General features: G+C 37.6%; 2 protein-coding genes across 12 annotated transcripts in view; both read left to right on the top strand.

Moving 5' to 3' along the window:
• The window catches only part of uimc1 (ubiquitin interaction motif containing 1), a 28,031-nt gene extending 25,566 nt beyond the window's left edge, over window positions 1-2,465 (top strand). For 6 of the 11 annotated variants that reach the window (XM_066716431.1, XM_066716429.1, XM_066716430.1 and 3 more), the window contains 2 exons: window positions 1,486-1,537; window positions 1,990-2,465. In XM_066716431.1, coding sequence (XP_066572528.1) covers window positions 1,486-1,537; window positions 1,990-2,185 — 248 coding nt within the window. In that variant the 3' untranslated portion in view covers window positions 2,186-2,465. Of the gene's footprint in view, window positions 1-1,485; window positions 1,538-1,989 lie in introns of those variants that run through there. The other 5 variants (XM_066716436.1, XM_066716433.1, XR_010820913.1 and 2 more) reach the window with 4 other exon arrangements.
• Window positions 2,466-3,842: 1,377 nt separating this feature from the next.
• LOC136762855 (hexokinase-2) lies at window positions 3,843-24,124 on the top strand. Its single transcript, XM_066716438.1, has 11 exons — window positions 3,843-4,496; window positions 7,421-7,536; window positions 11,771-11,933; window positions 12,525-12,673; window positions 12,930-13,049; window positions 13,920-14,015; window positions 16,204-16,303; window positions 16,577-16,760; window positions 17,916-18,071; window positions 19,611-19,844; window positions 21,225-24,124. Exons 2-11 carry the CDS (start codon window positions 7,441-7,443, stop codon window positions 21,400-21,402), a joined length of 1,476 nt encoding a protein of 491 aa, XP_066572535.1. The 5' UTR covers window positions 3,843-4,496; window positions 7,421-7,440; the 3' UTR covers window positions 21,403-24,124.
• Window positions 24,125-26,796: the final 2,672 nt, after the last annotated feature.

Here is a 26,796-nt window from a genome sequence, read left to right as displayed (position 1 = left end):
CTAGTCAAAATTAATGAGGTAACTTAAAAAATCTACTAGACTAGACTCCGTAAATTGCACAAAGCCTTATCAATCAAACGAGATGTCCTGGCAATTTACAGTGTTCCTATTCATTTTATACGTGCATAGATGCAGTCGTCTTGATGACATTGATAGCATTTTCCTCATTCCTCCTGACCTCTTTATCAAGCAGTTCCTCTCTTACAGTACTTCCTTCCCATTTTATTTTACAGGCCCTCATTTCAACATTGTAGCAAAAATGTCATCATAATGTGCTAAAATAATGTTTTTATTCTGATTCTTATTAACCTCTTGTGACTTTATTATTATTATTTTTTTTTTATATATATATATATATACACTCACCTAAAGGATTATTAGGAACACCTGTTCAATTTCTCATTAATGCAATTATCTAACCAACCAATCACATGGCAGTTGCTTCAATGCATTTAGGGGTGTGGTCCTGGTCAAGACAATCTCCTGAACTCCAAACTGAATGTCTGAATGGGAAAGAAAGGTGATTTAAGCAATTCTGTTGAGACATTCAGATGGTAGAGTCAGAATTTGGCGTAAACAGAATGAGAACATGGATCCATCATGCCTTGTTACCACTGTGCAGGCTGGTGGTGGTGGTGTAATGGTGTGGGGGATGTTTTCTTGGCACACTTTAGGCCCCTTAGTGCCAATTGGGCATCGTTTAAATGCCACGGCCTACCTGAGCATTGTTTCTGACCATGTCCATCCCTTTATGACCACCATGTACCCATCCTCTGATGGCTACTTCCAGCAGGATAATGCACCATGTTACAAAGGTCGAATCATTTCAAATTGGTTTCTTGAACATGACAATGAGTTCACTGTACTAAACTGGCCCCCACAGTCACCAGATCTCAACCCAATTGAGCATCTTTGGGATGTGGTGGAACGGGAGCTTCGTGCCCTGGATGTGCATCCCACAAATCTCCATCAACTGCAAGATGCTATCCTATCAATATGGGCCAACGTTTCTAAAGAATGCTTTCAGCACCTTGTTGAATCAATGCCACGTAGAATTAAGGCAGTTCTGAAGGCGAAAGGGGGTCAAACACAGTATTAGTATGGTGTTCCTAATAATCCTTTAGGTGAGTGTATATACACACACACACACACACACACAGCTCTGGAAAAAATTGAGACCAGATTTCTGAACTTGGAGTGGTCTCTTAATTTTTAACATATTAACATATATATAATACAGTTGCAACAGGTTAATACTCAATTAAGGATCAGAATAAAACCATATTATTTTAGCACATTATGATGGTCCCATATGGTCAGAAAAGATGAGGGACAATTTATTTTAACATAATGACCTCCCAAGACACTTAAGGCAAATTGTAATTATTATATTTCTTTGTAAGTGCCGATAACTAATTACAATTGTTTACTATTGCAGATGCTTAGGTAAAAATGCTCAGGACTTCATGCATCTTTTCTCTTTAGGAAATGCAGAAGCTGAATCTTCCCAATCATCGCTCAGGCACAGAGTACACAGGTAGGCTGTTTTTACCTACAATTCATTATGAAAATCAAAATCAACAAGCACAGAAAACTTATTCTCTTTGAAAGTGAAGCCTCAGATAAGCTGTCTGTTGACCATATGAGCTCATTTGCCTGTGTTAACCACTGCAAAAATTATATAATATTTGTCCCACCAGTCGTCAAACAATCTTTTGTATTGTAACACATTTACAAGGCTTTAATCACAAGGGTGTCAATACATTTTGCATTCATTCAATATTTATTTCCAGATCAATCTAGAAATAAGGTTAATCTGTGACTTAGATGTTTTGTGTTTGAAACACTTATTTATTTATTGAATGAGCAGACAAATTATTGTTATTAATAAGAATTGAGTCAAACCTTATGCTTCAAGTGATTTGTTCTGTATTTGCACTGCCAGTTCAGTATTTCACACACAGTCTGACATTGTGCCATGTATTTCAGTGGGCCTATCTCCCTGCTGGATGCTGAATCAGATGCAACTGGGGACCAAGAGCCAGGTCCCTCTATAGTGAGCGACTCACCAATCAGGGGCTTCATTCCCATCTCCCAAACCAAGGACTGCCTTGTAGACTTTAAACAGCAGTTCACCTCCAGAACTGGCCAGAGGGCAGGGAAGAAAAGGAAGATACGGAGATAGAAGCAGCTTGTAGCATTCTTAAAACCTTCCCTTTAAATTATTATTTTTTTCTTCAAACTGGTGTCCTCTTTGGCTTTTTTGCAAAGTGCTTCTTATTCATGTGTTTTTATATATTAGACTGCTTTTTATGTTCTTCCAAAAAGGCTTTTGTAAAATAACTTAAAAAAAAATTAAAAAAAAAAATAATAAAAATACTGAGGATTATGGGGGGGGACATTTTTTCTTTGGGCTGTTAAAGGGGCAAGACGGACTGTAACAATATAATATAACAATATATGTCTTCTTATCTGTCCTTGAGCATTATGATTTATATCTCAGATAGCACTATATCCGCCTTGCACATGTATCCTTTGATTCTAGCTGCTGCAATACAGCGGTGCCCGCAGGACAATGAAGCGGAAAACTTGGATGGTGTAGCCAAATCTTCCATTCCTCTGTGAAACCTAAACCGTGTCTGTTTAGGAAGCGGTTGCCCTGCTTGGCCAAACTTAATAAAAGAACTTTTCTCTGTTTCTCTGGAAACTTGAGTAAGAGGAGTACTCATCTCCTCACTTCCTAACATGTGGGTGACACTACCTGGTGTGCCTCATATAACCAACCTCCAGTATAAACATATGGGTTTTAGTGGTGTCTGAAAAAGACCTGGATATTTCAGTCATCTTTCCTCAAGAGTTAAGCAAGCAAGGGGATTTTGAAAGCGATATAAACTCCTGTAACCTTGGTTTACCCACACAAGGCAAATGTGTGATTTCTGACCAAGCAGAAGCAGAAGTGACACTTGAGTCTACTGGCATCTTTCAACAGGGACGTGCTGGATAGCATGTCTAGAGAAAAACCCTTGTATATGTGAAATGACCAGGGGGGCAATATTTTGCAAAAGTGAGAGGTGATATAAAGACATCAACGAGAACTCTAAATCTACCTTTTAAATTAAGGATTCCTTCCCATCACACATTGTTACAATAATCTTAATATGAAATTAAATTCTATATATAAAGTTCACTTTGTTTTTAACTATTTTTATGCATTTTCTCATATTTGTTTTTTATATCTACCTTTATCCCCCCTGAATCTATTAATCTATATAAAACGATATAGAATGCAGAACCGTCTTGCCCCCCGTCCCACCATGGTACAGATTCAAGATTGGCAGAACTGTCACACATGTAATCAAGCACAAAACTGAATACCATCAACAGAATTAACATGCTCTTTTTGATGGAAGATCATTGTATTTATTTGGAACTGATATGGTTTTGTTTTAACAGTTTGGAATTAAAGGGAACTTCATTAATCCTTAACAGAGCATCCTTTTCAACAAGGCAGCTTGTTTGCTGACATATATGCTGATAGATTGCAAAACAAAGTGCAATTTTTGAATTATGCAAATGTATCTCCACATATAAAGCACAACATTGCACCACAGAACTATTCAAACTGAACTCATTCATTTTCCTGATCCGGTGCCTTACAGTGCGATACATATCTTAAATGAATAAACTGAATTGCAAGCTGTGATAAAGGTCGATTTTCTTATGTGGCTTATTTCTTATTTGTTAATTCTATTCCCTGAATGGAATACCTAATGCAGCCTTAACCTTGCCTCATTGTCTAGTTTTTAAATCTGACAAATATGAATCCTCAGTCACTGCAAGAGATCCAGGTGGTAACATTAGCATGTGAGTGTTATGGTGTAGACTACCTGTTGGCACAGGGATTTGCACTAGGAAACATTCAAAACTACAATCTCTAAAATATGTACGTTTGTGAAAAAATGTGGACATACACACCATACGGCATTGAGCTGAATAGTTTGCTTCTGCATATTAAATTCCCTTAATATCTTCAAATGCAGCAATGCACTTATGTCAAGAGTCTGTAAAGGGCAAAGCCAGCAAGTGTCAATTTTCGGCAACATGCAAATTGTGCCACCTGCTATTACAGTCTGGGGAGGACACACAAAGCACAGGCACGCATTAGACTAGAGCTGGAGGCTATTTCACTGTCTTCTCAGGAACTGGTTAAACAGAATAGCTCTCAGAAATTCGTCTAACCTGAAAATAAAATCCAGTTCCAAAGAACTTTGAGAGGTCTATTATTATTATTATTTTTTTTTTCTCCAAACATATTTTACTTTCATTAAGGGTGTTCCAGTTGTGAAAGAAAATACCTTCCAAAGGGTTTGTCAGAGTGAGTATTGGCTATTACGTCCTACAGAGGAGGGAGAATCGTTTTAAAAGCAGGAACTTGAGTGTAGACAGTAGCACTCACTGGATAAACACAGAAGTCGAACATTTCAACTCACTTGAAGGTAAAAGCATTTTCTCTAGTTATGCTTGTTTGGAGAAAGGTAGCTACTACACTGTCGGCTCTGACACAGATGCTTTTCTCTACTCATTTGTGATGTATTTCTTTTTCTTGTTGTCAAAGTCCATGAAGTAGATGTTAGACGTTTACCAAAAAATAGGTCTTCTAGTACAACATAGTATAGTACAAATACATTTTTGTCAGCTGCTGCACCCATGTAGTGCCTGGTAAAAGGGTTTTTGTTGGAAATTCTCTCAAAGTTCACTGTACCAAAAATGGAAAAGATAAAGTTAAATCATCTGGAATGCATTTGGAGTGAAGAAAAAATTGTACTACAACCAAGAATATTTAAAGTAGTATATTTACTGCTCACTAATGAGACAGACAAAAACTGAATATATAATTGTATATAAAATGCATTCATATTAATTGCATATTAAATATCATGTAATTTTGAACTTGTAATTCATACTATGTTTTGATCTGTAATTCTAGACTCTTGCACTTTTATAATGCACTTATGTTGCCCTGGATAAGGGCGTCTGCTAAGAAATAAATAATATTAATTACTGGCATATGTAAATATTGACAAAATGTCTTTGTGAAATGCAAGCTGGATTACAAATAATCTATTAATTCAAATAACTAATATGAAGATTTATCAGGATCTGAGATGAACTGTTAATAATATTTATTGCGGCTCATGTTTTTGTTACTTAAAATAACTTAAATAGGAAAGTGTTTTAACGGAAGTTTAATTTTCAGCTTCTTGTGAAGTTACAGTGTCACAACTGCATTTTATCTTCCCTCATTTGATGTTGGCTAATACAGCAATACATCTGGGTTTCAATGTTAGAACCTGATCTGCATTAAATGTTATCTGAGTTTTGTCATTGTTTTGGCAGTGGTACATAACATAACCATAACATCACACACACACACAAATATATACATACATGGGTGACAAATTAAAGGAAAAACCTGAATAAATGAGTGGAGGAACATAATGAATGCAGATGCCTCCAAACAGGTGTACTGTATGACACAATTAAACAGTTAACATCCTATCATGCTCTGTGGCATGTATACAAATGATGAGCAGTCCCAGGTGACCTCAATTTTGGATCAAGATGGCAAGAGGAAAGGATCTAAGTGACTTTGAATAAGGGGTCATTATTGAGGCTCGAATGACAGGAGCTTCAGTCACAAAGACACGCAACTGGCTCGTGTTCTGGACAAGTGGGCAAGTGCATGTGTGGCGACACCAAGAGAACAGGACAGGCCTGACTGCTTGACCCCTACAATGAGGGGTCCTGTTATACTGTGGAGGGCATTTTCCTCGAATAGTTTGGGTCCACTTGTCCCCTTAGAGGGAAGGGTCACTGCAAATCATGACAAAGTTATTCTGAGTGATCACCAATTGGACACTGATTGTGAGATGTTGGACCAACATGTTAGACCATGATCAAAACACCAAATGAGGGAATATCTTCCTCCAGTAGAGTTCAGAGACTCGTACAATCTGTGCCAAGTGCATTGAAGCTGTTCTGGGGCTCGTGGTGCCCAACACCTTACTGAGACACTTTATGTAGTTTTTTCCTTATATATACATAAACACAATTAAAATGTCATTGGGGTAGGGGTTACCAAAAAAGGTGCAAGCATCATTAATATATGCATAAGCTAATTTCTAGTGAACAGAGTTCACTTCCTTTTGGGTAAAATACAAATACAACTTTGTTCCTTTCTTTCACATGATATTCTTATTGGGGGTAACTAACTGCATGTGAAATTTTGGATATGTGTCCAACTCCAGACTGACCAGGCTTATAGGATTGTCTGTGGTTTCTAACCACATCAGATTTTTGTTATTAATCCTATTATAAGTTTAAGTGTAAGCCTCTGCGACCAGAGACCCAGTTGGATTTGAATTACAGTCACCTCTGAGCACCTGTGTGACACTCACAGTCTCACCAGCAGAGTGATAAATCAGCGACCCCAAAAGACAGTCCCTCTGCCACGGGAGCTTGCACACTCTATCGCAGGGGTACCCAATGTCTGGCGATGGAGGGCCAATTTCCGGAGATTCCATGGGATGTGGGGGCACAAGTAGCAAATGATTCACAGATTAAAATCTTTTTATTTCCTATAACTTTCTGAAAGGGAGCATTAATTAACTTTAATTGTTGTTTTATTATTTCCCCCAAAATTACCTGTGTAATTTGTAACATGCAATTTCAGAAAATGTAAAAATATAGTAAAGGTTCAGAAAAGGGGGTGTTGAAGGATGGCTTTGGGGGGCTGCACAAAAGATCCTCAAGGGCCGCACTTTGGGAACCCCTGCTCTATCATGTTAAGAGAGATTATAATGAGCTCAGACACTATGGGCACTATTACACAAACTGGTGATGTAACAGATGCTCTCGATTCAAATTGGATCACCCGTATTGGGAAATACTTGCAGTTCTAGAGAGTAATGTCAAAGATATCCAGCTAGTGAAATAGTTGGATATAATATACTGGAGAAGTAAGTGTGAGCCAGAGACTACTAGTATTAGTACTACAGTACACTGTAAAATGTATGTACAATGGCATCAGGTTATCTTAATGTTTCTTTTTTGCAAAATATTCAGCACCTTAAATTGCTTTTTCACTTCATTTAGGCAAAATGGTTTCACTTTAAGAACATATTTGTGTGCTACACCTACCCATTTCTTTCAAATAAGATAATACTAAGCAAGATAATTTAAAAGTTGCAATTTTAATATCAGGCAATGTTCTTTTATTTCAGGTTGCAAGTTACATGAAAAATCGTATTACCATATCCATACAACATTTCCCCCCGAAAATGAGACAAATAAACTTACTAATATTTAATTTGTACAGTATTCATGTAACTTGAAATCATTTACCATTTGTCTTTCCCAGGCCAGTACAGCACCATCCAGATGAGCACTGCAAACAGCAATGGAGTGACAGCTCCAATCTGTAAGACTGTCAAGGCATGTCAAGACAAGGAGAACCTGACTACCGTCCCCACTAAGGTATGAAATGCAATGGCCTGAATTAGTAGACTTGTCTTACAGATCTTACCGTGGGGATGGGGAAGTGCATCAATTCTGCTATCTTCAGATGTCTTAACAAGCTAGGACTATATTAAATATAAAAACTGTAGCAATAAACATAACAGCATCCTTGCTTTGAAAGGCCAGGCAAATTAAAGTATTGTCTAAAAAGAAAAAGAAAAGAAAAACATGTAGGTTGAATAATTATTTTAATTTGGAAGTGAAAAAATGTGTGCTGGAGTCTTTCCATCTATGTATAAATTCACAGGGCTATGGTTCCACTCCCATTCCAATCTACCACCTCCATATGCCCCTCCCTAGCACTGTGAGTTTGGTTACTTAGTTCTTTGCTTGCTTGTTTGTTTGTTTAACTATCTTATTAGTTGATAGGTTTCATTCATTAGAAAGGCTCCAATGCAAAACGTGCCCCATTTTCTCTATCTGCATTCATATTTAATCTCAAATTCCACATATAGGATTAAATTGAAACACCCAATAATTGCATTCATGAATTGGGCATTACCACACTTGCAGTGTTCTTCAGCCACGTTGAGAAATTGGAGAAGGAATTTTGAAATGCATCTTTGCATAAGATTAGGCACCAGCTCCGGCACCATGTCGGTGGAAAAGCGCTACCAGTTCATTCCAGTTTTTTAATAGAAATGTTGCAGCCCAATTCACATTTGTTACAATTAGTCATGTAATTGTTAAACACTGTTATCTTAACCAGTTACATGGCTACCCATTTATAGAGGTATGTTTTTATTGGAGTAAAGTAGCTTACTCAAGAGAGGAACATGAGCGCACCAACCCTGGATTTGAACCCACAACTAGTTAATCTATAATTTCTACCTCTCCTAGTATTAGCTACAAAGGAATGTCTGTTCTGCTAATTGCTGGAAAATGAGGAGGATTGTATCAGGTAAACAATGGGATGAATGTCAACACTATCCAAACCAGGCTAAACCTTTTTTAATTTGCAAATTAATCCAGGAACTAGAAGCGTATGTAACTACCCTCAAATTAAAGATGAAAGTGCAGCTGTCTTTAGCTCCTGCTTGTTCTTGGGGTGTTTTGCCTTCAGTTTAGCCTTGAGCAAGTGAAATGCATGTTCAACTGGATTCAGGTCAGGTGGTTTGACTTGGCCATTGCAGAACATTCCACTTCTTCGCCTTAAAAAAGTCTCGGGTTACTTTCGCAGTATGCTTCGGGTCATTGTCCATCTGCACTATGAAGCGCCGTCCAATGAGTTTTGAAGCATTTGGCTGAATCTGAGCAGATAATACATTCCTAAACACTTCAGAATTCATCCTGCTGCTTTTGTCAGCAGTCACATCATCAATAAATACAAGGGAAGCAGTTCCCTTGGCAGCCATACATGCCCATGCTATAACATGCTTCACTAACTACCCTCAAATTCAAGATGAAAGTCTACACTTAAAAAACATATTGATTGTTTCCTTTCAAATCCATTGTGGTGGCGTACAGAGCCAAAATGATGACAATTTTGTCATTGTCCAAATATTTATGGACCTAACTGTAGCTTTCCTGGAGCACTCTGAGTAATATCTACAGGATACTAGGATAACAGTTGTAATGTACTGGACTCTACATTGCACTGATTTTAAGGTTCAAAGAATTTGTGAAAGAGGAAGCAGTGAATCCTGCTGCAATGTGGTGTTAAGTCCCTGTAAAACATACATCATCATCATAAATCAGTGCAGTATGTTTGTTCTATAGATAGAGAGCGACACCATGTGGGAAAAGTAAGAAGTCTGGATTTAATTTTTCCAAAATGTACAGAGAGACTGTTGTGTTGCTGAAGCCTCTTGATTTTCAAATAACATACATTTCAATGTTCTTTGTTATTTTTGTTTTTGTTAAAAACCTGTTGCTTTCTAGTCATACAAAACCTTAATGCTGATTGTAGTGTATGAAACAGTTATTTTCATATCCTCTGTTGACCTCTACTACAATAGGTCTGAAAACTGAAAAAATAGTTCAGCTGTTTGTGAATTGACTGCATTTGTCAAAAAGTGTGTGCGCTAAGTATTACTAAGGTTCTGTTCTGTGGAAGCAACTAGCCTCCAACATAACTGAATGGTCCATGTTAACAAAAGTGTATCATCGCTTACTTCGCTTGTGAGAGCTCCTGGCTTGTGCAGCAGATGTCTGTGCCGTACAAGGCTGTGATTTTGCCCTGGGATAGGACTGCTGCATGACTGTGCCCCAGCTCTATTTGTTGGCAAAAAGTGGGGGCCACTGCCAAAACTAATGTGACCCTTTGTGAAAGTCCAAATCATTCTGGCCTTGTGATGAAAGGATGTGTTCATGTTGGTGTTACTCCTCTACCACCACAATGAAGAGAGTTCTGAATTTAAACAGAACTGACTAGGGGAGAGTTATCAAGGGAATCGAGATCCCAAGTTGTTGGCTGCAAAGTGAGATCAAGTGCATGTTCATAAAAGCACCTGGGTATTATATGAAAGCTAAATTCAACAAGCACGGCTAAAAGTGAAAGGCAAGGTAGAAAAACAGTATGTTGTTTTCTAACATATGGGGTGCTTAGTACCTTGGTGACCTGAAGTGCTGTTTTTTTTCCAGGGCACTTACCTCGAAAGAAACTGTAAATATATACACCGATCAGCCATAACATTATGACCACCTGCCTAATATTGTGTAGGTCCCCCTTTTGTCACCAAAACAGCCCTGACCCATCGAGGCATGGACTCCACTAGACCTCTGAAGGTGTGCTGTCGTATCTGGCACCAAGACATTAGCAACAGATCCTTTAAGTCCTGTAAATTGCGAGGTGGGGCCTCCATGGATCGGACTTGTTAGTTCAGCACATCCAACAGATGCTCGATTGGATTGAGATCTGGGGGCCAAGTCAACACCTTGAACTCGTGATTCATCAGACCAGGCCACCTTCTTCCATTGCTCAGTGGTCCAGTTCTGATGCTCACGTGCCCATTGTAGGCGCTTTCGGCAGTGGACAGGGGTCAGCATGGGCACCCTGACTGGTCTGCGGCTACGCAGCCCCATACGCAACAAACTGCGATGCACTATGTGTTCTGACACCTTTCTATCAGAACCAGCATTAACTTTTTCAGCAATTTGAGCTACAGTAGCTCGTCTGTTGGATCGGACCACACGGGCCAGCTTTCGCTCCCCATGTGCATCAATGAGCCTTGGCTGCCCATGACCCTGTCGCCGGTTCACCGCTTTTCCTTCCTTGGACCACTTTTGATAGGTACTGATCACTGCAGAACAGGAACACCCCACAAGAGCTGCAGTTTTGGAGATGCTCTGACCCAGTCATCTAGCCATCACAATTTGGCCCTTGTCAAAGTCGCTCAGATCCTTATGCTTGCCCATTTTTCCTGCTACTAACACATCAACTTTGAGGACAAAATGTTCACTTGCTGTCTAATATATCCCACCCACTGACAGGTGCCATGATAACAAGATTATCAGTGTTATTCACTTCACCTGTCAGTGGTCATAATGTTATGGCTGATCGGTGTATATATATTTATTTTTGTATTTTTTATTTTTTATCGTTGGTCTCATTTTCTCCTAGTTGAGTGTAGTGTTCAGACGTTGCATTGGTTTATTTGTTTAACTTTGGCTTAAAAACTATTATTTTAGCTCTGAATAAGCTTCTGTCATAGGAAGCTACTATATATGGCTTCTTGTTCACTGTAATATGTGGCTTAATGGATTTTTTTACCCCTTGCATTGCTGGGTATGTATTGCACATGGCATGATAGTTTTTGGAACAACATTTAGGTCTCTTTGGATAAAGGCATCTAACAAATGCAGTTATAACAACAACAGATAATAATAATAATAATAATAATAATAATAATAATAATAATAATAATAATAATAATAATAATAATAAAATAGTCAGGAATGGAGGATGCACAATGGAATATAAGCGAGGGGGAGCTGTTTACTTTATCCTATTATCTGTTATAAAGCTCGGCCTGAGCCTCTGATCAATGTGCATAAAAAATTAACCATCCCTTTTTTAATAGATGAAAACACACAAAAGTCCAAAATAATAATGAAAAAACGCTATCAAAGATGAAATATGGATGTGGTATTTCTTCACTTGTTTCCTCAGTAAGCAGAACTGGTGTTAAGTTATCACGGGGGTAAAAGGTTTTTGACCAATGCCTGTTTTTGTTACCCCCCTGGGGTGCAGGTTGAGGAGTGGCTGCAGCCCTTCAGACTGCCCCGAGAAAAGCTCTGTGAAGTGTCCAGTAGGCTCCTGAAAGATATGGAGAGGGGCCTGGACAAGCATACCCACCACAGAGCACCCGTCAAAATGCTGCCCACCTTCGTGAGGTCTACTCCGGATGGCACAGGTACCCAAACACATCACCCGCTCTTTTGCTATGGAGTCCTGTTGCAGAGATACAGAAAGTATCTGGGTTTTATGAGGGCTTATCGTTTGGATTTTTTTCCTCTACTCTGCGCTGTATATATAGTGTACTTCATGTGTGCGTTGAATTGTACATCATTTAAATGTTGAAACTCTAAAGCACTCTGCGACAATTCTCTTTGCGAAGGGCTCTATATCAAATTACGATTGATTGGTTTACAAGCATGTTTGAGTCATGTTAAATGTTGTGCTTTACGTGATTTATTAATTTATTAAGGCTGAGAATATTTCTATTGTTTCCTTTCGTGTCCATGTGCTTGTGCAACTTTGTTTCTTATGTAGCTCTGTCATGACATTGAATCACTCTGATTGAAGCCTGTTTTATTGCTGTTATTAAGAGGAACTCACCTGACAACAAACACAGAAAAAGACAGCAACAACACATCATTATTTCTTAATAAATGACATTCCGATGTATTCAGTATTTTATGCAGCTCCTTCAGCTTTGACAACTTCTAGGAGGCCCTTCCTGTTCATTTGAATATGTTGTGTGTATGATCTCCTGTTTTCCCAGAGTCAGGAGACTTCCTTGCCCTGGATTTAGGAGGAACCAACTTCAGAGTTCTCCATGTACGTGTGGAGGAAGAGGTAAAGAAAGTCCTGAAGATGGACAGTCAGATCTGCCCCATTGCCCCAGAGATCATGCTAGGAACTGGCACACAGGTAAGATTTTTATTACAGCCTTATTACCTTGTGGTCCAAACTACAGCACCACCTTCATTTAGAATGATCAATACTAGATGAAGTTAATGACTGCTCCACACCAACAATGTGGGCCATGTACACTCCGTTGCAAGAGCACACTAAGCTTTTGACCAAATCAAAACTTTACCACTGTTTTACTACTGTTTCTCTTGTCTTTTTATATGGCTCCTCTACCTTCGACCCTTGACCCTTGACCCTATATTGTGTCACACAGCTATTTGACCACATCGCGGCCTGCCTGGCAGAGTTCCTAGAGGCTCTGGGAATCAAAGACCAGAAGTTGCCCTTGGGCTTCACCTTTTCCTTCCCCTGTGAACAGAAGGAAATTGACAAGGTCAGTCAGTCAGTCTTCTCTCTCTACCTGATCTCGCCCTCTAGAGGCCTAACTTAGGAGTAAGTGTTATGGATTTTATGGTCACCTAGAAACAAATTGCTATATTTGAAGGCTTTATATAGATAAACTTGGTGGATATTTATGTTTATTTCTGCTTGCCTGCCAGGAGTGAGCATCAGCATTTAAACAGCAGTGCAGGGACTTTTTCAATTTTTATTATTTTTTATTTATTGGAAATTGAGTTACAGATGTTCAGCTCCATATGAAAACATGTTTTAAGAAGATTATTGTGTTGCATAATTCCGCTGAAAGATTATATAAGATATTATATAACCATGGGATATGTATCACGTTCTTTGTATATTTTAATATTCCTCATCACCTCTGCTGTGCAAAACATTACTTTGTGGAGCGCAATTTGCAATGATTTATAATTTCCAGCTACTCTGCCAAGTTGCAGCACCGTAACACCGATCTGCTGACTTACGTCAGCCCCATCTTCATTTAATAAAATGATAAGAATGATAATAGAGATAGTAAGATTGGCAATGGTTCCACATTTTTTAGAAAGGGACAAATCAGAAGCTGGCTGCAAATCAGTTTCTAAAAACCTCATTCAGTTCACTTAATAAACTCCTTTCAAAAAGTTTATAGAAAATGTATCATGTATCCACAGTGTGCACTTCTAAACATATTAACAAAGTAATTTGGTTAGATATAAAGCAGGCTTTAAAAATCACTTTGTGCCCAATGTCTTCCTTTTCCAAATAATTCTGTAATGTCTTTTAAATCAAATGCCAAGATAATGTAATGGGCTAGTGTATTAGGCTAGCTGTGGCAGACTTCTCATTGGCCTCTATGCTGTTGTAGAGTATACTGATTTGCTGGACCAAAGGCTTCAAGTGCTCAGGGGTGGAGGGGCAGGATGTGGCAAAACTACTCCGAGATGCCATCCACAGGAGAGGGGTGAGTGAGTGTTCTATAATCTGATTTTACTTACTTCCCAGTTAACACACTCCCCATTACAAGGTTGTGTTTAGGTTGCATCCTGGCTCTGCCAAGTATATAACTGATGCAGAAACATTAACCGACAGCAAAAGCTTGAATGCTGCTTATGCAAATCACAACTTTGAATGCAAAGGGTCCTTGTTTTCTCAATGCTGCACTGCAAGAGTGAGGTGGTGATGCTTGAAATGTAATAACATGGCTTAAAATGATGAAAATTGGCACAGATATACATTGAGCCTTTTTTTAATAGTCACCCAGTAGTGCCCCCTAGTGGCTGTGGGGAAAACATGTTTTTTGTGGCTTCAATAGTACATAATCAGCCTATTAATTATAGATGTTGCTTACTATGGATTCAGTAATGTTCATAGACAATTTATTAGCACATGAATATTACAAGTTCATAGCTGGATGTACAGTGGCTCTCAAACATATTCACCCCTCTTGGCACATTTCATTATGTTACAACATTAAATCAGAATGGATTTAATCAGGAGTTTTTGCTGCTGATCAACACAGAAAATGTCCATAATGTCAAAGTGAAAAATCGAATCTAATCTGATATAGATCATAAGTTTTTGAGAAAATCTTACCAGCACAAGCAGTTCTCCCAGGTGGAAAAACTATGTTATATGATTTCATATTTAGAATACATTATATAAAAATACCTTATACATATATTAGTTTTCCATATGTGCTGAAACAGAATTTGGGAAAAACACCGTTAGGCAGAGAGTTGTTTAAATATTAAATACCACTGCAGGGGCAAAAACATCCTTGCAGACTGACTGCTTCAAAGAATTCTTCCAGTAAAGATCTATGTGTGATCATCATTCTGGACATATGGAACATCCTATTCATACTTAATTATAAACAAAATACATAAAAACATTCTGACTGTAAATGGATTTAGATTTTAATTTTAATTCCGCCTCTGCATAGCTTACTTGTCAGGATCTTCAAATGACTGAATATGGTTTGATTGTTTTCCAAAAGCACCATGACTCTGTAGTAGATGAAGCTGTTATTGAATATGGATGGATGTCAATTTTCACAAACAATGTGATATTTGCATTCCAGAGGGCAATTTAAAAATGTAAATGATGTATGAAAGCCAAATACAACTGTTGTTAATATACAACCCTTTACAGAAATATACACAGTAAAAATATTCTGTAAAATATACAGTGACATGCTGGTAGCAGAGTTTTTGTAAAATGCCATACTGTGGGTTTGTAATGTATTTACTGTAATTATTCCAATGCAGTGGCCAGCGTTTTATTTAAGTTTGTTAAATGGCCAGAATTCAAACTTACAATATTGCACATTGAAAAAAATGTGTTATACCCACTGAGCTGCTATACCATCCTGTGGCACTAGGCGACATACCAATGTGTATTTTTGTAATTTAGCAAGCAGTACACAAGTCTGATCAATTCTCACTGTCCACCAAACATTCAACAATAGATCTGTCTTGTGTTTTCAAACTTGACTTTTCTAAACAAACTCTAATCTTGCTAAAATTACCAAGTCCAGTAATTATTTAATCACAATATTTTTCCACTAACAGCAATTCACAGTAACATACCGCAAAAACTCCACACAGTATTTTACCTGATAGGATACAAAAATATACAGTCAGATTTACAGCAACTGGTTACAGTGTATGCTATATTAAATTATCATCTAAATTATTATTAATATCACTATTGAAGTTGAAGGAAATTTGAGCAAGGCTATTCTAACATAAGCCACTGTTGCATCTTCACTATAGGTCACAAGGTCACGTCCAATGATGATTTTAATAAATTATAATATACAAAAAACAAATGCGATGGTTTTGAAAACACACGCATGCAGTTGTAATGGGAACTGTAATGCTGGTGTGTGTTGGAGGTGCGATTCAAGCATCAGTCCCCAAAAAAGTCGTCTCTCTTGTCAGGCTGTAGAAACATGGTTACCTTAGCATCTTACTTCATGTTGGATCCCACTTGCGGCACACACCAGAAGCTCCCAATTCAAATGGCAGCCGAACAAGGATCAGCATCTTATTACACAGAGTATACGAATGTCTCTTAGATGGTGCATTTGACCTGACATGTGTTGGGCTGAGCCCCTCCTGATTCCCTGTCCTATCCTCTCTGAACAGGATTATGACATTCAGTCAGTGGCCATGGTCAATGACACAGTGGGGACCATGATGAGTTGTGGCTACAGGGACCAGAGCTGTGAGATTGGCCTGATAATTGGTAAGGAATTACTTTATTCCCAGTGACTTTTCTCCTTGCCCTGCATATGTAGAGAGCTGTAACTAGACATCCTAAAGTAATAGTTAAAATGATGTCCTCGTTACGAAATTAAAAGCAGGATGGATCTAATGACATGCTGGAATCGTGTAGATGCAGATTAAGCTGGAACAACCTTCTGAGAATCAAAAAGGTTCCCAACATACTTTTTGTACTGTGATTTATTTTTGCAAATCAAGTCAGCTGACTGGTGAGGTATCTCTGCTGCTGCTTTAGGGACTGGGACAAATGCTTGCTACATGGAGGAAATGAAGAACGTGAAAAGAGTGGAGGGGGAGGACGGGCGCATGTGCATCAATACTGAGTGGGGTGGCTTCGGAGACGATGGCTCTCTGAGAGACATTCAGACCGAGTTTGACATGGAAGTGGATCGCAGCTCTCTCAATCCAGGCCAACATGTGTGGGTATCACTTCCTCTCACTTCCTCCTGCGTATAGCATTTAAACGTTATTTAAAGCATTATTAAATGTAAATAGGAATTAAAATTGTTTTCAGTGTTTTGATTGCCATTTTGTGTGTTTTATAGTGAAAGTCCAGTGGCTCTGCCTATTTTAAAGAACTACAGACCCCAGCCATATTAAAATAAGCAAAAGCCTGATGTAAATGTGAATCACAAATTATAAATTCGTACCCTGTCATCTTTTATTTTTAAGAAGTAGAATGTGGATTTATTCTTTGAATAAATTCAATTGGGTAGAAGTTTGTAATTTGCGATTTGCAGGTAGGCCAATTGTTTTATTTGGTCAAAGCCACAGTGGGTATTTTCCAAAGACAGCACTTCATTGCTCCTGATTTTATTAGCTTTATGTGTGAGCATCTATATCATTTCCTGTGTGACACACAAGGTTAAGCTTGTTTTTGGTGCCTGCTAAATTTTTTTGCTAGGTGTGGCTATTAAAGGCAAGAGTGCTTGTTTAAGCATTCTAGTGCTCTGCAAAGTCCTTTTCAACAAATAATGGCTTTTGTCAAGCAGACAGTCATAAAACCCAAAATGCATTCATAACTTTCTACTCCCCACAGAATAGTGGATTTCAGTAGGGTTTTTTTTAGGTTTTTTTCACTTTCAAAATGAATAAGTAATTCCTGTAGTATTAATATTGGTTTTGTGTGCAAAGGTTAAAATTAAATGAGAGAAAGTGCATTATATAATAAATTAATTTCTAACTCAAAATACTTTTCACACTTCTGTATAATTGGGAAGAGTGCTAACCTTCTCACAAAGAGATGTGAAGAAATATATTCTGAAATTTTTTAAAATCTATTGCAATGTTTACAAAATATCCAGAAAGAGATATTTAAATACATTTTGCTAAAGCTGTGAAATACATTTTAGAATGTATTAATATATAACTGAATATATTTCAGCAAACAACGGCATATATTTTATACATAGTGCTTGTGCCTAAAATATATTTAAACATGCATTCATATATTTAAGATATATGTATGTTCAAATTAAAAAATACAATATACTTTTATAGTTTATTTTTCCATATGGATAGTGACCTTACATTTCAGGCCTGTTGCAAGGGACTCTAGTTTTTGTCTCCCCCAGGTTTGAGAAAATGATCAGTGGTATGTACCTGGGGGAGGTTGCCCGTTTGGTCCTGGTCAAACTGGCCAAGGAGAAGCTGCTATTTGATGGGGAGACATCAGAGGCCCTACTTTCGCTGGGTAAATTTGAAACCCGACACATCTCTGAAATTGAGGAGTAAGTACAAAGACGCCACTTTTTATACACTTTTGGGACACATGCATAGAGAAACACAATCACATTTTCAGGCATTCCTACAGATATATTTTTGATGGCACATATTTCATATCACTGACTGTGTGCTTTTCTTACTGTGACTCCAATAAAAATGTACACAAAAAGGTAGTTTGAATTTGGATAAAGGCATCTGTACAATTATTATTATTATTATTATTATTATTATTATTATTATTATTATTATCATAATTTAACAGGCTCCATGCATGGCCACTTCTGCATTTAATCTCAGCCAGCACAAAAGCTTTGGTGTAGCGCCAGAAGCGACTGCTATCAGTATAAGTTCAGGTGAAAATGATTTTCTGCATCCGGGATAATGGTGAATGCTGTCCATCAAGAACTATATAGAAAACAGTGTAGTGAGATTTAATATAGTGAGAGTCAGTGTTACAATGACATTCTCTGGTCATTATTCATTATAAAATTAAAAACACTTCCGTACTTTACTATATATGTGAGTTCTGGTGGTTATTTCAAACATATTGAATTTCCTAAGGTTATGATGCAAAAGCCTGTAAAGCATTTAATAAAGCAACAAATTTAAGCCTTCCTGAATCTAACCATTTTGTTCTTCTGAAAATATAGTGTTTTCAAATGTTTTGAAAACTTGTAAGTTTGTTGGTGATAACAATGGACAAAGCAGTATAAAGTGAATGGGGTATTTATTTCCTATTGAGGTTCTGAATGCTGTTGATCTTCAGATGTAGACTTACATAACATTAAATATACAATTGAAGCAGTTCAACATGAACATGAACATTCGCTTTCCAATTTCAGATAGAGATCAAGTAAAGACCCAACATGAGTTTTACAACACGTCTGGAATGCTAAAGGTCATGGGATGTATAGGCTGGACTCATATTCCAATAACAAGACCAAACATAATGAGGCTGCAATCAGAAATTACAAACTGTACCACTCCTTAAATGTGCAAATAATATGTGACCATCAATGTATCATTACAAATATTCTCGCAAACTACCCTGGATTATGTCACATATTCTAATTTTACTACACAATTATGCCTTTTTGCGAATATCTTCCACGGCACAGAAAGTTGAACTTAGGAAGCTTCACACAACGGGACACGGCCGTGTTCAGCTGCACTGCTACTCTCATGTCGTAGATCATTTAATTTTCTGGAACTCATGATGACTCACTATTATGGTTATTTGAAAGAATATTCATGTAAATATGTTATCTATTGAAATGTTAAGTTTGTCTTAAACCTAACAGTGTTAGTAAACAATTTTGCTAGCCACAATATCTATCGCAGATGTGTAGAGACTGAAACCGGATGTAAATGAGCTGGCTGAGATTTAAGCGGAAATACGTAGGCTATAGGCCACGCATGTAGTACATTTGGAAACCTTGGGGCAGAATGTGCAATTACTGAAGAATGGATAGGAAAAATTGTCATTCTGGCCTTGTTTTTTTCCACAAGACAAGTTACCCCTTTAACTGTGCTGTGTCTGTCAGGGATACAAATGGCCTGACCAGAGCTAAGGAGATACTGACAGAGCTGGGGCTGCCAGTCAGTGAAGAGGATTGTGGGATTGTGCGCCATGTATGCAGTGCTGTGTCCACACGCTCTGCCCAGCTTTGCGGTGCTGCCCTGGCAACCATCGCAAACCGTATCCGTACCAACCGTGGACTGGACCATCTGCGTACCACCGTGGGGGTGGACGGCACTGTCTACAAGAAGCATCCCAAGTAAGGAAGCTGAAATCACTTGCCTAGTGTGGCCCTTCACCCCTGCTAGTGAACTCTAATGATCTATGGTCACTCAGACACTTTGAGACAGGACAGGTTTTTAATATTGCCTTTAAACAGAAAGACACTTGATAATATCAGAGGTCCACAAACCTGGTGTTGGAGGGCTGCAGTCCTGCAGGTTTTCCAACTCTCATAAAATCACTAACACTCTCAGAACTGGGAACAGGGGTTGAACTGGTACCATTAAGTCAATAATGCTTTGAATTAGGTAATGAAAAAACTGATGTGTAGGGGGCCTCTGGTGGTGAATTGAGGAACAGTCACAGTGTGGCATGACAATATCATCACTTTATACCAAATTGATGGGCACAAAAGAAAGATCTCTTTATAGTCTATAGCTAGTGTGATTACCCTCTGTGAGCCCTAGAACTCTTAACTGATAAGGCAGGTGTCGGATTATGTGCTGCTGCAGAGAGAGTATTCAGAGTGCAGAGAGAGAAACAGACTTTTACATTGTAGCTTATATAAACAACATGCTTTTGCTATGAACCACAATGTTTTTGGTAGCCATTGGTTCAGAACAACTTCAGTTAAAAGCAGTATGCAAGTAAAATGTACATATAATGCAGCATCTGAGTGGTAAATGTGCAAAACTGCATGGTTGATATGCATTTTGCCCCACAAAGGTGTCATTTGGCTTTCTGTCTCTAAACAAGAAAAGAAAACCAATGGCAAAACATTAATATAATAGTCATTTTGTTCTTAATGTTAGTCTCAAAGTGTACCGAAATGCTGCATTTAGGTTTTAATGTCCTGAATCTCCCCACATTTTTTTTTCATTCACCTTGTCTAAATCATAAACAACTATGTACTGCTTTTATATGGTAATTTATCACCGGTGTACCAAATTCCGCCTCGCACCACCCCACCGCAAATAGGACTCCCCCCTCGCTCCACAATTCCAATTTAACCCCTGTGTACTGCAGTCACAACTGTTGACTATTATCCCTGTGCTAAGTCTCAATGTTTAAACAGGTTTTGATGGACTGTTATGTTAAGTGTTTCCCAACTGTTTCTAGATAAAGTAGTGTGCAGCACACCAACCCCAGCCTACTCTCCCTCTCGGTCATAAAGTTCAAAATGAAACTTACTTGCTGTGAGAAACTTGAGGTCGACTTGAGTCATTTCATTCAGTCAGGAACGTATTTTTTAAATAAATGAGATGTTTATTGTTATGTATGTATGTATGTATGTATGTATGTATGTATGTATGTAACTCTTCCCATGTGTGACTATATTCTGTGACACACCTGTTATTTCCAAGTGCCAGAGTGGTTGGGAAATGCTGTTTTAAGCAGTGCTAATGCTTTTCTCCAGGTTCAGCCAGCATCTGCAGGAAGCAGTGCGGTCTTTGGCTCCCAAGTGTGAAATCAGCTTCCTGTTATCAGAGGATGGTAGCGGGAAGGGAGCTGCCATGGTGACCGCGGTGGCCCAGCGACTGTCAAGTCAGTCCCGACTACTGGAGGACAGCGAGGAAGATGAGGAGAAGAGCTAACAAACTGTTCCCTCTCCCATAGGCAGGCTAGGCAGGAGCCAGTGCTTCACACTCTAGCAATGCACAGTTTGCTGTCCATCAAAAAAACTAAAAAACAAAACAAAAGCTGTATACCTCCACCTCACACATTAGACCTGCCTGGGCAGAAAGGTGGATAGCATGTTTAGAAACTGGATCTGGAAAAAAACACAACTTAATACTAAAACCCTCCCACCCTGATCCTATTTCCATTTTATAAAGTAATGTTTGGGTCCTCAGGTTATCAAAACATTGGATCACAGCCACTGAGCTTTATCTTTAAAACAACAAACCATTGATGTTGTTTTAAAGATAAAGCTGACTTTTTTCCCCCATTACTATTAAAACAATACTTTGCCTTTTTTCCACCCAGAATATATATTATCTTGCATAGATCATACTGTTCAGTGAATGTGCTTTTTTCTTCAAGGATATGCCTTCTGTAATTGAAGAGAGTGCTTTGTATAATAATCTGAGCACACTAATCAAAAATGCCATTATGCTACTGGACTTTGGAGTGAAGATATTGTTTATGGTTCCCATTTTTCTTGTTCATATATATAATCAGGTTACCTGCCTTTGTTTCCCTAAAGTGCATTGTCCCACAATTTATGATATTCAGTGCTCAGGCATTTATTGAAAATCTGAACATTTTCAGTTTCACTGTGAGTGTAACGTGAATGGAGTGAAAAACATCATTTGGCAGCTGGTTTCACCTCCTACATGGTTTAATCTCGCTACTTTGGCACTTTTTCCTTCACAAATCAAACAAACTGTAACCAGACTATTGCAAAGATCCTTACAATGACCTACAAGCAACGACAAAAAAGGAACTGAAATGTTTTGTTTTTAATAGAACTCATTGGGTGCTCTTCATTATAATCATTTTGCGCTTTAACATTTTTGAAATCTGATAAAAAAAAATGTAAGAAAGAAATTTGTATTGGAAAAGGAGTGTATAAGATTGGACAGGTATGAATGTCAGACAAATATATATATTGGACTTGCATTAATGTATGCAATTATATGGCAACGTTTACCATTATATTGCAACAGGTCGGAAAATAATCAGGCCAAGATCCGTTATTATTTCTGTGTATATGTATATGTATCTTATAGTTGAACTGGTTTTATTCTGTGATTCCTATAGTTTAATAAATACGGTTTATTAAACTATACTTATTTATGAAACTTAATAAATCACTGCATAACATTGTTTAAAAAGAATGACGAATGGTTTGAATGCGGTACTTTGAACTGTATTGTAAGGACATATTATGCAATCTACATGCTGTGAAATGCTTGTCAGTGAATTGACATCCTGATATTGCTGATTTAAAAAACAATGCAGTAATTAGATTTGGTTACAAAAGCAATTACACCCCAATCCAGTTTCCTTGGCATTTTTTAAATAACAGAGTAATTGCTATTCATCTGCACTCATTATTTCATTGCAGTGAGCCAAACTATAATGGGTTTTATAGGTTGCTTGGAAAACATGTTAATAATAATTTTTTATACCTTATACTGCCTAATAATTTTTTTAATGATGCAAATTTCAGTTTGCAAAGAGAATACTTGTCTGACTGTCCAAAGCACTATACATGTATTTGAATCAATATTCCAAAGGCAAATGTCCTCAATTTGCATAGAAGAAAAAATCCAGTCTTAAAACGTCCAGTAGAACATTGTAGAATAAGTGCTGTCCCAAGAGATATAATGGTACATTGAAGGTATCGAGTAAGTTAATTGTATATTATATTTTATTGATCAATAGCTTTAGAGATATTTATAACATGAGTTGCAAAATGGGTAAAATAAGAAAAGGCCTATTTATCTAACTAGGGCTGGGATTAAATCAAAACCCACACGCTAATAGGAAACTAGAGAACTGTACTGAGTTGCTTTCTTCTAATCATAAATGTAACCACTATAATGTACAGGTTTGTAGTTTGCTATTAGTGGGTGGTTCAAAGTTTTGATTTAATCCCGCCCTAGGTCACTTAAATATCAATATAATTACATATAAAATACTGTAGATTTTTACAGGTGCAGACCAACTTCAACTTAACGATTTGCTTAGAAGATGCAGCTTTACAACATGTTTTATGCAGTTTATTTGTGTTAGATATGAGGGTGGGTGAATTGTCAAAATATAGGGGTACAAGGGAAGGTTTTTTAAATGCTGAAATTCAGTTTTAGATATTACAGTTGTTTTTACATGGTACTGGTTGTAGGTGTTTGTGTTATATTAAAACATTATTTATATTTGGATCTGACTCGGGTCTATAGTATACAGGGTCTAAAATCTCAAGAATTTTATGCTAATACATCCAAATGTTTGTTACTTCTTTTGGTTTAATTTGCCGCTTACTGAATAAGAAAGTGTAGCTGTAGTACAAACAGCGTACAAATAAACATTACATTTAAGGAAAACAGTATTTCACTGAGTATTTCAATGCTTGAGGTTGAGTTAAATATGAATTAAAATCCAAAGCTTACTTTAGTTTTGCCTTGGCACAGTACAAATTGCAGTCTTTACAGTGAAGTACAGTATGCACAGTCATATTGGTACCATGTTTTGAAATCTATCTTTCCACTGTGTTGCTTGAATTTTAATGCTTTGAAAACAGTAATGACTAACTGGTTGTCATTTGTGTGTGTGCTACACTGGAATGTGCAATAAAAGACACCTCTAAATAAAGCAAGTTGGATTTATTATTTGCATTTGAATTGGAGAACACTTATGAAATTCAGAGTCCATGTGTTTTGAAAGGATGAAGCCCAATATGTTTGCTGATACACTGTCAACCAATGTGAAATGACTTGTGGGATCAAGAAAATTTTGATAGCCTATAAATCGTACTTACTGTCAGTGTAAGATCACATTGTATACTATAACAGAAATGTGACAGACTTGCATACAAAACAATGTGAATCATATACCCACATACAGTCACCTCCAAAATTATTGGCACCCTTGATAAAGCTGAGCAAAAGGGGCTGTATAAAATAAACAACACAGGTAAAAAGTTATTTTGTAATTTTCCAACGTGGTATATATTTATTAATGATCCAAGGGAATCAACCAAAAAAAATAAAGTTTCACAATTATGGACACTCTTGTTTTCTGTACTTTGTGCACCCTCCCCTTGCAAGGATAACAGCACTGATCCTTTTTCTAAAAAAATTTATGAACACATTGGAAGGTATCTTTCCAGATCCTTGATATCCTTTGGTCTGTGCTTATGGACTTCTTTCTTCAATTCAAACCACAGGTTTTAAATGGGAGTAAAGTCCTGAGATTCTGTATTCAATTTAATTTCTTTGTGGATTTTGATGTGTGTTTGGAGTCATTGTCTTGCTGGAAGATCAATTTGCAGCCAAGTTAGGGCTGGGCGATATGACTTAAAAATAATATCTCGATCTTTTTAGAAGTTTGGGCGATACACAATATATATCTTGATATTTCTTGTTTTTATCCAATCAAGCTACAAAATAAGACCAAAGACATTTAAACAACAAGTCTTTATTTAATCATTAAATATGCAAAATGAACAAATAACGCAGGCTGTCATGGTAAATATATGCAGAATACAACACATTACAGCGCAAGTGTTGTGTGATTATTGATTACTATTACGTGTGTTATGTTGTTATGGGATAAATATGTACAGAAATACACAGTATGATTTACTGTCACATAACAATAATAACACAAGTAATAGTAATCACGCAACACATGCGCTGTAAAAGGTATAGATTCAGGTAGATTTACCACAGCCGGGTTTATAGTGGAGCATTAACATCTGCTAGACAGGGACATTTCTTCGTGATTCTACTTAGCTGTACAGCACATGTTAATACAAAATAGTTATAATAATAATAATAATAATAATAATAATAATAATAATAATAATAATAATAATAAACTGTTGCTCCACTTCACCGTCATAATGAAACTTTCTGCATGTGTTTGCATTGCTTGCCAATGTATTAAAATGAAAACCAGCTTTATTATGATTTAATTTTACACAAATGAAATCAATCTAAATTAACAGGAGTGGGGGGTTTCTGATGCACATTTCTCACCTGCATCCGACACATGTGGAAGAACCGGGGAGAACGTAAAGCGTTGTCCAAATGACGAAAAATACTGCCGTAAAGAGTGGGATTTGCGACACATCGATATAAACGATAGAGCATAATATGAAACGATAGACCTTTTTCTATCGTCACAAGATATATATCGTCATATCGCACAGCCCTAAGCCAAGTTTCAGCCTCCTTGCACTTAGAAACATAAGAAAGTTTACAAAGATGAGGAGCCCATTCGCCATTCGCCATTGTGCTCATTTGGTGTCAATTATAAACTAAATGATCCAAGGATCCTATTCAGTCTATTTTTGAATGTTCCCAAATTGTCGCTTCAACCACATCGCTGGGGAGTTTGTTCCAGATTGTGTCAACTCTCTGTGTGAAGTGTTTCCTGTTTTCCGTTTTGAATGCCTTGAAGCCCAATTTCCATTTGTGTCCCCCAGTCTGTGTGTCCCTGCTGATCTGGAAAAGCTCCTCTGGTTTGATGTCAATGCCTTTCATGATTTTGAAGACTTGAATCAAGTCCCCACATAGTTTCCTCTGTTTCAGGGTGAAAAGGTTCAGTTCCCTCAGTCTCTCAGTAGGACATTCCCTTGAATAGACCTGGAATAAGTCTGGTTGCTCTCCTCTGAACTGCCTCTAGAGCAGCGATATCTTTTTTGAAGTGTGGAGCCCAGAACTGTACACAGTATTCCAGATGAGGTATAACTAGTGCATTGTATTTGCATGGAAGCAAAACAGCCCCAAAACATCAAAGATCCACCACCAAAAAGTAGGTATAATGTTGATTTCTGCATACACATCCTTATTTCGATGCCAAACCCACTGATAATGTGTATGGCCAAAAAGCTCTACTTTTGTCACATCTAAGCAAAGCACCCATTTCCAATCCAAATGCCAATGCCATTTCACAAACTCCAGGTGCTTACATTTGCTGTCTTTTCTCAATAAAGGCTTTTTTCTGGCAACCCTTCCAAACAGACTATTGTCATGGATGTGGCGTGTAATTCTCCATCTGTGACCCTTGGATTCATCTTTGCCTCCTGAATTATCTTCATCACTATTTGTTGAGGCAAGATGCATTTGAAAGCTCTATATTGAGCATAAACCATGTTTTATTTATTTAATATAACCGTTTTTACTCATCTTTATCAAGAGTGCCAATACATTTGGAAGTGACTGTACATTATGTCACCAAATGTAATGACACCATTCTACCTCTGCATGTCATGAACTGTATTAGACAGAGCTCATTATGCAATGTAGGGACTGTTTTCT

The sequence above is a fragment of the Amia ocellicauda genome, chromosome 11, assembly GCF_036373705.1.
Source record: "Amia ocellicauda isolate fAmiCal2 chromosome 11, fAmiCal2.hap1, whole genome shotgun sequence".
Taxonomy (NCBI): Eukaryota; Metazoa; Chordata; class Actinopteri; order Amiiformes; family Amiidae; genus Amia; species Amia ocellicauda.
This window is presented reverse-complemented; position numbering and strand designations above follow the sequence as displayed.